This window comes from Alligator sinensis, unplaced genomic scaffold (assembly GCF_000455745.1).
Source record: "Alligator sinensis unplaced genomic scaffold, ASM45574v1 scaffold353_1, whole genome shotgun sequence".
NCBI lineage: Eukaryota > Metazoa > Chordata > Crocodylia > Alligatoridae > Alligator > Alligator sinensis.
The window spans coordinates 1,369,211-1,386,793 of record NW_005842075.1 but is presented as its reverse complement, the minus strand read 5'-3'; the positions used below and the strand labels follow the sequence as shown (position 1 = coordinate 1,386,793).

Below are 17,583 nucleotides of genomic sequence, written 5' to 3'. Positions count from 1 at the left end.
TGACGAAGACCCCTGCCCCCCCCCTTGCTCCCCCCGCCCCCCCACGGGTGCCCTGCCTGTGGCCAGCTCCAGCCCTTTAAGAAAAAAAAAAACCAAAATCCCAGACTCACCACTCCTGCCAGCAGGGGGCAAGCCCCACTGCCCCATACCATCTAGGGGGTTTTCCTTATGAGCCCCCAAAGCCCCAAGGCCACTGCAGGAGAGGTGAGTCCCAGGGCTTTTCTTGGTTTTTTCCTTAAAGGGCCAAAGCTGGCCTGGGTGGGGCACCCATGGGGGGGCTGGGGGAGCCCCCCCATGCAGCATGCAACATGGGGCAGTGGGGGGCAGCATGGGGCACAGGATTTCCCTCCCCGCCTGACAGCACCCAGTGAGCACCAGGGCCTGGCAGGGGTCCTCCCATGGTCCCCTCTCCCCTCCCCCAGCTGCCAGCACTAGTGTTTAGCAGCTCGGAGTCAGCTGCAGCTCCCTGCTGCAGCCACTGGGAACTGCCCGAATCATCAAAGCTCTCCAAAGCTTTTCTGAAGATTCAGAGAGCTTTGAATAGATTCGGACCTTTAAATTGTTCCCCTGATTCAATTCAGATTCAGAGATTCAGCCACCGAATCAGGCTGAATCTCCTCCAAACTGAATCACCACCTGAAGCTTCGCACAGCCCTACTACTTACAATACTGTCTTCTAGTCTGTATTTCCTTAGCTTGCTAATGAGAATGTCATAGGATATAGTGTCAAAAGCCTTGCTAAAGTCAAGGTACACCACATCCACTTCTGCCCCCTCATCCACAGAGCCTGTCACTTTATTATAGAAGGAAATTAGATTAGTCAGGAATTACTAGCTGATTGTTCCTGATCACCTTGTTCTTTTCTAGGTGCTCCACAATGGATTCCTTGAAGACCTGCTCCATGATCTTTCCAGGTATAGAGGTCAAGCCCACTGGTCTGTAGTTCCCTGGATGCTCTCTCTTCCCTTTCTTAAAGATGGGCACTGTATTTGGTCTTTTCCAGTCATCCCAATGTCCATGAGTTCTCAGAAAGGATAGCCAAAGGCTCCAGAACTACCTCAGCCAATTCCTTCATAACCTCAGGTGCATCCCATCCAGCCCTTCTAATTTAAAAACATCTAGCTTTTAAGTAATTCATTAAATGTTAGTAAATTGAATTGAACCACTTATAACCTAACAACATAGCATTTGTCAATATCGCCTAAAATGGCATGTTATTCTTTAAAAAGTTGATGAAATTCTGAATAAACTGTTTTGGAAAAATAATTATCAAGTATATGAAGATGACATAGGATAGTGAGCAGGTGCAGTATTTGTTTTCAAAATATATGAAGATTGATCCTGGCAATTTTCTATTTTTAATCCTAATCTCTGTCTCTGGTAATGTAGATTAATGGCAGAAAAAGTTGAGAAGAAAATTCCAAGACACCAAGAATGGAGGTTCTTAATTTATTTTTTTGTTGTGTATATGTATGCAAAATAATTTATTTTTCTCCTTGTTCTGACATAATTACTAATTCTGTGAGTCTCAAGGATTTGCATTGTTTTACCCCACAAAACTTTAAATGATGTAATACAAAATAAATCTACTTTCAGTTTATGATATTATGAGATGATTTCCATTTACATCCAACGTAAAATAAATTTGCACAACTCGCTTTTTAAGGGAGAAAACATATAGCCTATTGCATATAAAACTAGAATTAGAACTCCTTTGCTCACAAACTTTTATACAAACCAGTAGACTAATATATAAAGTGCTTAGTTACACTAATGTATTTATGTATCTCACCTGACATATTCAGAATCCCAGCTTTCAAATGCAGGGAGTTTCTATCCCACAGGGTTTGAAAGAAACACTCATTCCTGACCTAACAGGTTAAGCTAGCACTCTGATGTTTAAGTCAGTAGACACAAGAGCGGAGAAGAAACCTGCCCAGAGATTGGAACTGGGAGTAACTGCGGAGAAAGAATACAGAGGGAAGAACAGAAAAATAAGCAGGAGGAAGGAAAGAAAAGAAAGGCAAGAGTGGGAAAACAAAGGGAAGAAGTGGTAGTGCCTTAAGAGGAAGCAAATTTCCTCACCGAGATGCTTAATGGTAACAAAATCTATCCAGTCCCAGTTGTTATACAACAGTTGCATTCTCCTGATGCTCTCTTGGATGTCCTGCTCTTCTGAGAAGGGGAACTTAATATGAAGCGAGGAAACTATGGAGCTCTGAATCACAGATTACCATTTAATCATGGAACCCAGCTCTCACCACTAAGTGTGGCATGTCTGAATTATATCATACTATAAGAACAGAAAAGGTCTCCTTGTTGAGTCAATCTAACCACCACTCTAAGGATGTTTCCTGCTAACACTTTGCAGCTAATTTACTGAACGCTTATGTATGAGCCTCCAGAATAAGTCAGAGCTAAACTCCCAGATACAAACCCTTGCAATTCCAAGTCCAACTCTGGATTCTCCATTTTTTTCCAGCCTTGTTCCATGGCCAATTTGCATGTGGCAAATTTACAGGCACTACCCCCAGTGTGGACTTCTTTTCATGAAATGTGAATTAAATTATTTGAATATAGCAGAGCAAAGATACTTTCAACAAGTAAATCTTGATTCTTTGCTTTTTGAATCAGCCAGAGATCCCATTTTCAGCCCTCAAGGTTAAATATTTCAACAGCTTGAAGTTAACACACTTTCAGCTTAAAAAAAAAAAGAAAAAAAAAAGGCTTTTTGCTTATTAATAAATAACATCAGGAGAAAATCCGACTTCTGTGTTACTAGGGCATTTTTGCCATTCCTGAACATCTTCAGTTTTTAATCACAGAAATGCATGCAAACATATAAATCTCAAGCAACACAAATCAACGATGGAAGAGCGAAGAAAAACAAAAGAAAACCTAAATCTGAAGGAGGCGTGCCAGGATGAAAAAAAATAATCAGAGCTGTCATTATTTTTTTTCCTGCATGCCATGTCCATTGAGTGCATATTAGCATAGAACAAACATTCCTATTTTAGACTAAATATGTCAAGCAAGTAACCATGTTCTTGTTCTGTTTCTACATATATTCTGTTTGCCACAACATAACTCAGACTCCTGATTGTGGCCTATAGCTTCTACTAGAATACCAATAAATATTTATCATTGAATACAGTTAGCAATGGGAATAGAGTTGGCTATTTATGAAATTAAGGTTGTCTAACAGTGCTCACTACCCTCTAATAGCCAACACCTTAGTCTGACAGGAGGAATCCATACTAGAATTTCACCTTTCCCTCCTAGAGTTTCCTCAAACCTAGGGTTCAAGGATATGAGGAAGTACACAATATTGTCTTTCCCCTGCAGTGGACTTAATATTCTGTCTGTTTGTGGCTAGGGAAGGGACTTGATAACCTCGGCAGCAGTCCTAACATGTTGAAAATGAGAACAGCAGATTCAGTTTTTAGAGTTTGGAAGTGAAAAGTTTATGCTGATTGATCTTTTCCATTAAGTAGCTTGAATCCTAAATTTACACTTCACAGTAGAAAAGACTATAGTTCCTCTGAAGTATTCAGTGGTACAGTTGCATCTCATCTTCCTATTTTTATAGCACATGCATATAACAACAGAGAGGTTATCACTGAAGCTTCATATTCACTCCAAGATAACTACCCATTTTAGACCTGAAGCTTTTAAAGAGTTGTCTATATTTAGTGATAGGGGGAAGATGTTAATCAAAGTATTAAAACTCTCTCCCCCCAGCATTTCCAAGGGAGGGAAATAGTAGCCCTGGACCTAGACACACACACACACACACACACACACACACACACACACACACGTCCAGTTGAACAAATTTCATTACGAAGTGTTATATCTTACCAACTCTTCTTTCACACCTGTTCCTCAAACATTTAGCTGCTGATCAAGATAAGAAAAAATTAACACTCCATAGCTCCATAGTGCCCCAAGACATCTAGAAGAGAACAAGAACAGCTGTATATGTGTGGGAAAGGCTGGAAAAAGGAGCGGAATGGAGCATCATAAGGGAATCTGGCCTATGTGTTAACAAGGTCAGAGAGCATAAGCCAACAACCCAAACTGTGGGGACCACATGGAATAACAAAGAGGTTATGGATGGGAGAGGTACAACCCAACAGAGCTCTCCCCCAAATACATTTCAGACCTAGCATGCAGTTTCAACAGTTCCTCCCCTTTCTGGGAGTCCATTAATGCAGTTACTCTTATCTTTCATCTTTGAAAGGTAGGCTGCAGCTCTGAAGGTTTAGGATGAAAATACTATTTTAAGGGAAAAAAGGGAAGCCAGAAGATTTTTAAAGATTTAATAGAATTTGCTTTTAAAAGTTGCATTTTAAATGAGACAAAAAAACATTATTTCTAGGTACAGAAGTTACACATAAACTGGTTTAAGTGATCAGGAACTGGTTTAAACCTGTAACAGAACAGGAGTTCAGTGTACTTAAACCAGTTTCAAAATGGCCAAAACTGGTTTAAGATAAATCTGGTTGGATGTAGTATCAGACTTAACTGATTTAGCTCAAACCAGTTAATGAAACTTCTGTCCCAGACCCCCTCCTGATTCAATTTAACTCACAGTCTTCCAGCATCCCAGGATTCTGTGCAGCCCAGGGCTGTGCTCTCTGCTTCAATGGAGTAGGGGTTGCCCTGCCCCCAGTTGCCAGTAGGGACTTTTCCATTCCTGGCAGCCAGGAGCCAAGTGAATTCACCCAGCCCCACCCCCACACCATCCTCAGGTGGAAGGATCTACCCAGCTCTCAGCTGGGGCACAGGGAGTAAAGCCCCCACTGTGGGCTTCCCCCTTCTGCTGGGCACAGTTCGGGGGGGGAGGGGGAGGAGGGCTTTCACTCTCCACTCCTTCCTCATCTGGCCCACCAACCGGGGAAGGAGCATAGGTAGGGAATCACCCCGTCTTGGGTAAGAGGAGTAAAGCCCACCGTGTGGGCTCCACTCCTTGCCCCCATGCCAGGTGCAGTCAGCTGGGGGTTTGGAATGGGAGAGTGAGTGGGAGGGGGAGGAGGTTGCCATTTTTCCTTCCCACTCCCTTCTCAGCTGGTTTACTGGCCCAGGGAGGCAATGTCTCCAGATGATCGGCCTGGCTCCTGGCTGCAGGAAAGCCCAGAGAGAGGGCTTTACTCCCCCACCTAAGCCAGGAGCCAGAGCAACCATTCCTCCAATAGGCCAGCTGAGGAGAGAGTTGGGGGGGGGGATCACCCCCACTGTGGGCTTCACACCAGCTTTGCCAAGCACAGCCTGACTGGGGGTCTCTCTCAAGTTTTTCCACGTCCTTGTTGAAGTGCAATAACCAGAACTGGACACAGTACTCTGCAGTACTTTGGAGCTGGGCGGCGGGGGGCATTCCCCCCCACCCTACTCCCTCCTTAGCCAGCCACTGGCCAAGGAGGGGGCATGGGCCATATGATCAGCCCAGCTCTTGCCTCTGGGTGGGTGGCGGGGAGAAGAAATGTCCTGCTGGGGGCTCCCCCTCTCCCCCTGCACCAGGGAGACCCCAGCTGGGGGTCTAGTGCCAGGCAGAGAATGTTTCTTCCCACACCCCTGTCCTCAGCTGGCCTGGACTGAGGAGGGGGCATGGCTAAAGGGACCAGCTCTGGGCGCAGGGACTAGGGACAGACATTATGCATAAATTGGTTTAGGTGATCGGAAACTTGTTTAAACCTGTAACAGAACAGATAGATGTTCAGTGCACATAAACCAGTTTGAAAATGGCTGAAACCCATTTCAGATAAGTCTGATACTACATTCAACCAAGTTTAACTGATTTGGGTCAAACCAGTTTATGCAATGTCTGTCCCAGACTCCTTCCAGGTTTAAGTTAAAGCAGAATCCCCAGCATTCCAGATTTTCATAGATTTCATAGACATTAGGGCTGGAAGGGACCTGGTAAGATCATTGGGTCCAGCTCCCTGCCCAAGGTGCAGGAAGTCATCTAGGGTCAAAGGATCTCACCAAGATAAATGTCCAAATGTTTCTTGAAAGTGTCCAGAGTGGGTGCTTGCACCATCTCTGGGGGGAGTTTGTTCCAGGCCTTTGGGGCTTAGACAGTAAAGAAGTTTTTCCTTCTGTCCAGCCTAAAATGCTCTTGCAGGATTTTGTGACCATTTGACCTCATCATCCTCTGGGGTGCTCTGGTGAACAGGTGTTCCCCCAGATCTTGATGCACACCCCTTATATACTTATAGGCTGCCACCAAGTCACCCCTGAGGCTGTGCTTCTCCAGGCTGAAGAGTCCCATAGCTCTCAGCTTCTCTTCATCAGGCATGTTCTCTTGGCCTCTAATCATATGCATGGCTCTCCTCTGGACTCTTTCAAGCTTCTTCATGTCCTTCCTAAATTGTGGAGCTCAGAATTGGATGCAATTCAAGCCTCACCAAGGTCGAGTACAGCGAGAGGATGACATCCTGGGTCTAGCTCGAGATGCATTGGTAGATACAAGCCAGAGTTTTGTTTGCTTTGCCAGCTGTGGTATTGCATTAGTGGCTCATATTCATCTTGTGGTCAATCATGACCCCCCCAGTCTTTGCTGAGCCTATGAGTGTGATGTGGGTTTTTATTCCTGAGGTGGAGCACCTTGCATTTCTTCATATTGAATGCCATCAGCAGATGCTTTGCAACCCTGGGTGGGGCTCTGCTCCATGGCTGGAGCTCTGGCAGAGACTGTAGGTACAGTGGTGTATGCCTGACTTCCTCCTGCTAATACCCTCTCCCTCACCAGTCTCTGCTCAAGCAGGGATTCTCCCCTCCCCTCTGCTGTACACCTGTCAGCATTAGCTAGCATACCACATGCCAGCTATGGTCTGTGCTATGGAAGACAGGACAAAAGTAGACAGGACATTGATGGCTTAGGGCTTTTTGGAGCTAATCAACAGGTAGCTGGTAATGTCCCTTCATTCCTTCCTTGGAAAAAAGTTGTTTTAAGAAGAGATTGAATTAATGAGAGAGGCTTTTATTTTATTTTATGGGTTGATAAATACTAACAACTCCCTGTGCAACTCCCTGCTATGCAACTAAATGCTCTGTTATCAACTCCCTGCTGGCTGCCTCCTGGTTAGGGACCCCTCCCTAATCAGAGCATCTGGCTGGGGCCTGGCCTCATCCCTTCTGAACTCAACCCTGTGGAAGGGAAGGGAGGGCTGCTCTAGCACCCCCCAGCTTCTAGCCTGAGCCACTGCAGGCATATGCCTGCATTTTCTCAGTGAAGAGGGAATGTCTATATGGTTACAAACCAGGTCAGCCTAGCCAGGTTATACTAACCTGCAAAGACTGAATCAATTCAGGCTCAAGCTTTTTCAATGTCTGTCCCTAGCCAGGGAGATGGAAAAACATTCCACTGGGGGCTTCCTTCCTCCCTCTTCCCCAACATATCCCATCTGGGGGTTTGGTGGGGGAGGGTTCTCCCTACACCCCCTCCTCAGCTGACTGGAGGCTAAAGGTGGGGATGGCTGGGGAAAATTGCCTTTCCTGTTTTTTTGCACTGGCCTACAGGCTGGGATGTGTGCTCTAGCACCCCCTGGTGCCTGGTATAGGCCACTGCAGAGGTTTGGCTGCCTTTCACTTTTGAAAAGTGAATGTCAGTTCACTTTCTGATGGGTTCAATCTAAGCAATTTACAGAAACCTGCAAAGATCAAATCAATGCAACCTTGGCCTTTTTGACTGTCTGTCCTTAGCCTATGTTGCAAAGGCAAGCACTTGAAAGATAGTATGTGGTTACTGGTGCAACCTTAAAGTATATAGTCACTAGAGGACTGAATTATGATTCAGTCCAACTATCTGATCACACTTTTCTTCTTACAGGGCCTCATTCAAGTTCATGGAACAGATGGATGGATAGTCATACAGGAACCATAAGATTACTATTTCCTAGCTTACAAGTGATATCTTTCCAACATAAATAATGTATTACAGGGGGGGGTTTAAGTTAAAATCATTAGTAACTTTGGCAACATTTATATGCCTTTCCCCTCACCTCCCCATCTTCAGGTTTTAAACTAGAATATTCAAGTTCCCCCTTTGCTTTTATTCACAATATAGCTTGTATTTCCACCTGCCTTCTATGCCTATCCACCCCCTCACACTTCATTAAAACAGCTGTTGGCATACATAATCTGGTAAAAGAAATTCCAAAAACCTTGCTGTGATAGATTAATATTTCCCTCTCCTCCCAAAGACTGGGATGTTAGTGTAAGTAGGGCTAGATGTATAACCATATACTTCACTCTTCCAGCTACACTAGACTGTAGGGGTATGCAACATTTCTCCAGTTGTTTAGTTTTGATGCTGTTTCAACTTGTTTCAAGCTCAAAACAGGTAAATTGAAATGAAATGAAGGGCTTCAAAACAGCCTTGAAACAAAATGAGGAAAGTCTAAGCATTTTGAAAGTTTCAAAATGTTTTGAGTTTCAAAGCTCAAACTGGGATTGCCTGCAGGGAAACAGAAACTAAGGAGAGGGAGGGGGAAGAGGGGGGGACAGACTGCTCTCATGTTGACTATGTAGCTGGCCAGTGACTGATCATTCCTTGAGGTCCCTTCCAAACCCAGTGCTGTGGGGGATGGATGGAAAAAACAGCATTACTGGCAGCATTGTTTGAACTGTCCTGCTTTCTGCCTTGGAGTCTGAGTTACTGAGCTATCTTCCAGCAGTTCAAGAGTGTTAGACAATGAAGGCTACTACTAGCATTGATTTGAATGATTTCCTACTTACTAGGCTAGCAAGTGGGATTCCACAATACATTTTGCTTTCTTCCAAACCCTTTTATTTTATTATTATATTCATTGATTTATTCTTTTCAATTTTATAATTATAGTGGATATCACACTACAGAATTTATATAGGAAGGAAGATGCATTTATATTTCTAATTATTTATACCTTGTGGCATATTTCATACATTATAGAATGTATATAGGAACCCAGATACATTTATATATTTGTATAAAAACAAGACACAATGAAAGACACCATGACGTGTGGTGGAAAGGCAGCTGGCAAGCCTTCAGGGAGAAGTAGAAGAGGGGGTAGAGGGAGAAATGTAAGCCCCTCTGCCCCAAACTGAGACAACTTCTTTCCAACAACTAGCAGAGATGAAGCTTCCAGAAGCAGCAAGGAGAGGGGAGCAGTGCTGGCGCCACTGCCTACGCCTGAGACTGCATCCCTTCCAAGAGCACCAGCCATACCCCACCCCATGACCACAAACAGCAGCACCAGCATGACAGTCTCCTCCACCCCCATTTCACTTTCCATGCTGAGCCTTCCAGTGTCAGAGGAAGAGCTAGATCTGGAGCTGGATTTGAGTGCCCTAGCAAGGGAAATTCTGGGGAAGGAGGTAAAATGAGCTGAGTTTGTGCTCCATACCCCTCAAATTTTCCCCTAGAGCCAGGTCTCCTTCCCCAGAAGGTGCTTTGGAGGAGGCTGAGGTAGAGGGTGCGGAGGCAAGCAGCTCAGCTGAATCCACTCCTCCTGTTGCTGTACCTCTACCTGCTGAGGAGGGGGAAATTGCAGCATCCACACATGCACCCACACCCGAGAAGCAAGTGGGTAGTGTGGTCTGGGATCATTTTGAGCTGGCAGATGATCCCACATATGCTATCTGCCTGCACTGCTGAGCCAGAACCAGCTGGGGCAAGGGAACAAAACATACAAGCACTACAGGGATGCTGATTGCATCTCCACAGGCACCACCCCTTTGCTCTTCCTCAGCCTGGCACCAGTGGGAGCATGCCCAAAGGGAAGTTCTCCTCTCACTCCAAAGCCTCCATCCCCCCAAAGCAGAGGCAGGCCACCCTGAAACATTGGGGAAAGGCAGACAGAAAGCAGGGGGGGGGGGTGTTGCAAGGGTGAGTGAGACCACCCAGAGCATTGAGATGCTTGCTGTGGATGGCTAGCCCTTCTCCTTAGTTGCGCGGTCAGGGTTTAGGCAGCTCATGGCACTCGTGTCCCCATCATATCAAGTGCCTGCATGCACCACTTTCAGTAGGACAGCAATACCCTCCCTGTATGAGGCATGCAGGGAGTACTTGAGTGAGAAGCTGTGCAAGGCAGGTCTGCAGGTGGCCTTACACTTCACCTTGGACATCTGGAGCAGTTGGGATGGAGATCATGCCTACCTCTCCCTTACACGGCACTGGTGCAACCAGTCAAGCCATCAGTGGGCTCTCCTTCAAGCAGAGGTGATGGAGAAGTCCCATGCAGCAACAAAGGTCATGGGGGCCATGAACCATTTGGTGCAGGGGTGGCTCATTGAGCAGGGTGAGCTTACCCACAGGTTCATGGTCACCAACAATGGGGCCAATATGGTCAAGGCCAACTTTGCTGGCATCTGCTATGTGTCACACAAGTTCTACCTCATAGGCAGGGATGCCTTGGAGAGGGACAGGGCTGCTGGTGACTACATCAGCACCACCAGCAAGCTCATTTCCAAATGCAGAAAGATGGCAGACTACTTTCACCAGAGCAGCAAGGGGGGCAAGATGCTGTGGGACAAACAAGAAGAGCTGAATATCCCACACCACAGCACAAAATCATGCAGGATGTGGAGACTCAGTGCAACTCCACATACCTGATCCTCGAGAGGCTGGTGGAGCAACAGAAGGCCATCCACGAGATGGTCTTACTTGGGGAGATTGGGATCAGTGGCCCTCTTAACAGAGCTGAGTAGGATACCATCTCCCAGATCTTGGTGGTCCTCAAGCCCTTCTGAGGCCACCAAGACCCTCAGCTTTGGCAACACCCTCCTTAGCCAGGTGATCCCTGGGATTGAGGAAACTTTGGAGCCAAATGGAGAGCTTCCAGGGGATCAATGTTCCTGGGTATTGGGAAGCCACTGTCACCAGATGTACAGGCACCGGTGAGGCAGCTGAAGGAGGCATCAGGAAACAGGTTGATCCCTTGCAGTGCAGTACAGTCCATGTGCTGGCTGCCATGTGTGACCCAAGGGTGAAGGGCAGCATATGCAGCAGCCAAAGCCTGAATCAGTGGGCAGAGGTGCTGGTGAAGAGTCAGGGAGGCAGAATGGATTTATGACACACTAGAATCTGCCAGACATCTGACTTCCCAGGTACTTCTCCACTTTTACCTGCACTGCTACATCCCCCTTCCCCTCCCCTCCATCCAAGCCTACCCCTCACCCCCTGATGCCTCCATTTCCATTGACTGGCTTCTTTACTATTCCTTCCACCCCCCACCCCGCTTGCAGGTGCTTCTGCTTGACAAAAGGTTTTTCAACACAAAAGCTCACTAAGATGTATTTATGTAACTATTCAGGTGATCTATTAAAAGATATCAGATTAGATTGACCCAAAGGACCATGTCCTTAGACCAACACCCCTAACACATGACAGGAAGGATGCAGGGCCCTGGGCACACCTAAGCCCCAGGGCTGGGGCTGGCAGGGAGGAGTTCTCTGGCAGCTGCTGGAGAAGAAAGAAAGTCTGTGTCATAGTTTGGCTGCCTGAGATGCTGCTGATACTACTGTGGTGCTGCTCACCAAAGTTGTTATTTTACCTGTTGTCATTTAAAAAGTGGTAGACTAGGCTGAGGCTATAGAGGAAGAGGCCTCATGGGGGCACACTACTGTTTCATGTAGAGGACCCAGCACCAGTGAGGGCATGCACATGTGCACAGTCACCCATGTCATGATTTTTGTTTGTCAGCAGCCTGAGGTACAGTTTCCCAGAAAACCCTATACCTATCCCCTTGAAATGTTGCAAATATCATAGCCTCAGAAGGAGCTATCAGCCCTGCAAATTTAATTGGAATCAGGAAACAAGTGACAAAGTTATAGGCAATTTGTTTCCACATTTTGCCCAAAGGCTATAATGGGGAAGCACGAGTTTCAACAAAACAAAAAACAACAACAACAACAACCACAACAACAACCACCCCACAAAACAAAAAAAACCAACCAAACAAAAAAAGAACAGTGGTTTCAAAATGAAGTGAAACAAAACCAAACCTAAATACTGTTCCATGAAAACAGAACAGTACTATTTCACGGAGCCCTACTAGACTGCCTAGTAAGAGATAGAGATCTTTTAAAACTGGGCTATACATGATATATTAAGCTAGCATTTAAAGAATAACTCATAGAGGAAGAGCAGTTAATTGCCGTTTTCTGTACTGGGAGCAGGGATAGGCAAGTTGATTTAAAGGCAAATGTTAGTACTACCTTCTCTACATGCCATTTTGTCATCCTCACAACTATAAGGCTCTCCTTTTCTGAAAGGATATTCTCCTTACTTCAAAACCCACATGTATAATGGTACTTTCACTACCTCTTTGAGGGTTGGGAAATAAAGTCAAGCTAGGACCAGTGAGAATATAGATTTAGCCATTTTTGTTAAAAGATAACCAGCTGAAAAAATAGTCTAATTTTAAATCTATTCTGCTATAAAAAGAATGTGTTAATGCCCTTCTATATTGTTCTTTTAAAAAATGTCAGTCACTTTTTGTAATTTTCCGTTTGATCATTTTGGTGGCTATTGCTTCTCTCTCACACACACACACACACACACACAGTGCAACTTTTAGTATTAGGAGTCTTTAAGCAGCTGAGTTAACAGCTTTCCTTCAAAACACTCATTGAACTCCCCACATACTAATGAATTTACACCATATAGAAATCAAACGGTGCTTTCTTATTTATTAGAATCCTGGTCACCAAGATTTCCCACAGAGTGCCAAATCCAAGTAGTTTCTGAAAAACTGGTTCTCTCAAAATGACAAGCATGTAAGTAGAAACTTTGTTGATGGCAGCAAATGCATTCACCTGACAAGGAGGTAGGTTTCTCTGCCTACTGTTATTTGCATTGAATAATTATATGAGCAACAACAGCTCCTTTATAATTCAATAGTGTTTAACATAAATGAAGTGGCAGAACCTCCCTATTTCATTATTTGAACCATTTAGAGTAATTTGTACAGTTTAAAAACCAACCTTGTTCTCCATGTTGGTCAGCAAACGCAAGCAGAATCCTTCAGGTTAGAAAGCGTGTGCTATGAGAAGTGTCACCGAGAGCAGAGGAAGGTATTTTTACATCAGTACCTTTACAGGCCCTACCAGCAGAAGAAATAGGAAAGGAGTTTCACAGACTACTTAGAATTTGAAAATTAAAAATATAAATCTTTATTGTCAAATAGACAAAACACATTTCTCACAGAAGTTAGGTTTAAGGACAGTGCCAGCAAGTAACTGCCATATTGAAACTAAAAAGGCAAGACAAGGGGAATGGGACCAACATTGTACAGCAGTGTGAAGAAATCCCACAAATACAAGAATGACACCACACTAAGGCATTGTTTGACATTAAAACATTAAAAACAGTACAAGTGCAAAAGAAGTCAGTTTATAATGGTCCACTTCTGAAAAGTCAAGAAGCTTAATTGCCAAAATGTGGTAGCTTACAAACATTAAAAATCGTGCAATTCTGTAATCCAAAGCCAAGTATATTGTACACCTATAGCATGTGATTTAGTGAAGAACACCACAACACATTCCCCCCTCATTTACCCACACACTTGGAGTGTCAAATTGTGCCATAACTGTCTCATGCATGCTGATGTAGCTCAAATACTTGCAAGATAAGAGTCTGCAAACAAATGGTTGCTAGGATCCGAAGTGTTTCCATGTACATGACAAGGCAGTTCCTATCATCTGTTATGAAGTCATCATCCATGAAAACTGGATGCCATCAACCAAAACATTGTAGCACTCCAGTATTAACCCTCAGAAGAGTGGTACAGACCCAGATAAGCTACTGAGAGGAAATAGGGAACAGTGTTCCCTCCCTTACTTCTCCTACCACATTTCATAATCTGCCTATTTTGAGTTTATGGTCTGGTTCCAAAAAGCTGTTGATTTTGTTATGAGTGACAGCCAGGATTTGTGTTCCCTTTCCTCCAAAAGAACAAAATGATAACTCAGTCCAGATTTGAAAATTAGGTAACTAACCAGTTTGGCTGAGTGTGAGCCAGCTGGTTTTCAGCAAAAGGGGTGTAAAATTGAAGTACAGGTTTCACAGGGAAGAGGCATATTTGTGAACAAGGATGGAGAGGCAAAGCAGAGCTTCAACACTAGCTATACCATCTTTGGAGAGTGAAGAGGTCAGTTCCTGGAAAGAGAATCTACTGCCTGAACATTTCAGGAAGAGAAAAAGGCCACCGACTTGGTGTTTAGGATGGAGGCACAAAAGAGCATCCCCCACGCAGAACTTGAACTGACAAGCCAGAATAGACAAGTCAGCCGTATTTGGAAAAGGAACCAGCAAACCATGAAGAGGGGGAACCAAACTGAGTTGTTCCTCGGTTCCACCTAGACAGAAGAGATGTGACAGAAGTTCTAGCTTTCTGCCCACTGAGAGAGGGGAAACCCCTGACTGCTAAAAGCAACCCATGTTCGATATTGGAGGAGGTAGGCAAGGGTGTAAAAAAAGACAATGATTTACCATTGCTGCTTCAGAGGTAAATCTTGCATTTAGATCTCTTCACTGCCTGTATTGCATGAAAAGCCAAAGTCCCACCCCCCTCAGGTTTAAACTAGCAATTAAACAGTCCTTTCCCCTCCTCCCCCCACCATGAATTTGCTTTTTACAACACTTTAGAAGCGTAAAAAGTGCATGATGTTGCTGAGATTGCAGTGCAAGTCTTCAGACCAAGAAAACTGTGTTTGTTTCATAGTCCCTAATAAAATTGTGAAATATTTACTTTCACACCAGATTTATCACTGGAGAGACAAGAGCCATCTCTTGTTTGAGCAAGGGAATGTCATGCACTAAGCTGTCATTAGAGTCATTTTTGATTATCCAAAACAGATTAAAAACCAAGCTCTCTAGAGGTTATAGGGTTCTGGTTTTTCATGTTTGTTTTGGGGTGCTTTTTGGCAAATCCTTTCGTAATTATACTAGCATATAGATTTATGGTTATTTCTGGGGTTTAAAGCTTCTACATAAATACTAGGCTAGCCTCAGGACTCACAGAACTAGATACTAACTCCTGAAAGTTTCAAGTAGATCATTTTGCTCCCTCCAGTTCCACCCTTTTCTGCAGCAGACAGTAGAATAACCTAGGAAGGCAGACAGTTAACTGAATGAGGAATATTTTAGGTCAATCTAAAAGAGGCTTACATTTGCCCAGCATAGACCGTGCACACTGGTTGCTAGATGCACACACAAATTAGAGTATGTAAAGCAAGCTACAGCTCTTGGAAAGCTCTGGGTAATGGCTGCAGGCTCCCTTTAAGCCTTGGAAGGTATTACTAGCACTCTTCAATTACTGTCCCAATCAACGAGTACAATTTTTTCTTAATAAGCCGAAATCCAGGACTCAGAATCAGTGTACGCCTGCAGCCAGATGCAAAGCAGGCCCGAGTAAAGAAGTCCCTGAAACTAGGCCATGAGCCGAAGTCCTGCTTGAACACAAGTGTCAGTTCAAAAGTAGGAACAATACTTGGGTCATAGACAATCTGATCCAGCTTTTTACACAGGTTTCCAATTTCTAAGTTGACATAGATAACGCACCCTCTCAGACCACAGGGCTCAGTAGAAGAAAGCCGCAGTACATCTTGAGCTATTCTCTTGGTTAGTTTCTCTGGGACCAGAACTTTTGAGCAGTGAAGTTTTGTTTGCTTTGAACTGGACAGACAGTTCTCCAGCATTTTAACTAAAGTTTGACAAGTTCTCTCCTCAAACACCACCTCATTAAGATTGGGTTCAGGCACAACATAATCCCAGTAGTCAAAGTCTGCAGGGAAATTAAAATTGGAGAGAGAAAGAGAAAGAAAGAAAGAAAGAAAGAAAGAAAGAAAGAGAGACATGAGGAGGAAAATAAAATACACTAGTGCCTCACAAGAGGCAGAAAATGCACCAACCAGTTATTTTCCCGACTCATTAAATAGTGGTTAATCATCAAGCCAGAACATTAAGGAGCCACAGTACAGTAGCACTGCTAATGAGAGTTAGAGTTACGTATAATTTATGTGTACTGCCAGCAGTCATCTGTGCTCAGCTGAATTAATTTCACAACTACAGTTTATTGAGTTATTTTTCTCTTGATTAAACTGGTTATTACTGTGAGCTTAATGAAGTCATTCCCCATTGAAAAGGAGACTTTATAACCATTACTAGCCTTTATCTTTGCAAAAAGATAGAAAGTTTAGCCCCCAGAAAACATGAAGTTAGTTTGCTTAAAGGAAAAATGATAGCTCTGCACTTGGTCATCTGCTTTCTAATCTGATCACTGCTCTTGGCAGCCTGCCACACTACAGACAGATTGCTTAGTACATGCATAAAAAGTTGTTCATTTAAGTAAGCTGATGATATCTGCAAAGTATATTGCAAGTGCATTTATAGCAGGTTTATTCAGTGAAACAGTTAAACCAGTCTCCAAATCCATTTATAAAATACCTATTAGGGAGGTGGGCTAAGCAATATAAATTTTTAACAAATAGTTAATGAAGTCTGACAGATTCATTCTGAAAATAATATTAATACTATCTTTATAAGATTATCAGGTATACCCAGGTCATTTTAGCAACGCTTCACTATTAATCAGATGAAATTCAACAACATTTGCTTCATAAACACCATCTCTGCTTGGTTACCCCATTGATAGCCACCCCTTACTCCAGTACATAATGAAATGTTGTAATGCTGCATGGGATAACATAGACCCCTTTTTACTACTTTGCTTTTTACAGAGCAAAAGTGAGAATTACTGAGACGGTCTAACATACTTACCAGTTATGTTTGAATGGTGAAAACCTTGGTGTATCAATTCTGAAATGCATGTAGAGTTTTTACTGCTTAAACTGCTAGTTGCAACCATTGTGAGTGTTTAACCCCACAACAGATCTTTACACTTCTCTGGTTTACTTAAAAAAAATAGAAAGAGAGATGCATATTAGACACTGAAACAAAACAAGTTAAATTAAGAAACACTGAAGCAGCATCAGCTCATAACTTTCTGGAAATCAGTGTTTTTCTTGAAAGGGGAAAAAGGGACTTGGGGTTCAGTTACACACCCAAACATGCCACAAAGAACAACCTACATCCCAGTACGTCATCACCCCTCACTATAGGAATCTTCCCTCAATTTTGTAGGTTAAAAACACAGCTAATTCAACTGCCAACCTAGTCAGTCTACAGGATTTCACCTTACCTGCTAAAACTTCACAGAAGTACAGTTACAGTGTTTGCACATAAAACAGCTTTTTTAGTAACAGTGAAAAAGTCACTTTAAAGAGAAAATAAAAAGAAAAAAACCCCAAACAAGTATAAACTTATAAAAAAATATACAAAACTCTCCCACTCATCAGCCACCCCCAACCTAACACCTTCTTCCCATTGAGCAACCCTTTAAGGCTGCAGCAGCCACTTATATACAATTTCCACTCTCATTCCCCCACCTGCCCCCACTTCACCCTCTCCCCGCCCCATTCACATTCCCAGAGTAGTGTCCTACTCTTCCAAAGCTGCCCCCCCTCTCATTGGCTGTTCCAAGGGGGACTTCAGGATGGGTGGGGAGAGGAAGACCCAGTCAATCACTCAAGTGAAAG

The 17,583-nt window shown here is 43.8% G+C and overlaps 1 protein-coding gene across 1 annotated transcript; it reads right to left on the bottom strand.

Moving 5' to 3' along the window:
- Positions 1–13,995: 13,995 nt before the first annotated feature.
- Positions 13,996–17,417, bottom strand: DDIT4L (DNA damage inducible transcript 4 like). The gene is made up of 3 exons (XM_006023672.3): positions 17,187–17,417; positions 16,766–16,899; positions 13,996–15,770 (listed from the first exon to the last, which is right to left on the bottom strand). The coding sequence occupies exons 2-3, from the start codon at positions 16,851–16,853 to the stop codon at positions 15,286–15,288; spliced, it is 573 nt and encodes a 190-aa protein (XP_006023734.1). The 5' UTR covers positions 16,854–16,899; positions 17,187–17,417; the 3' UTR covers positions 13,996–15,285.
- Positions 17,418–17,583: the final 166 nt, after the last annotated feature.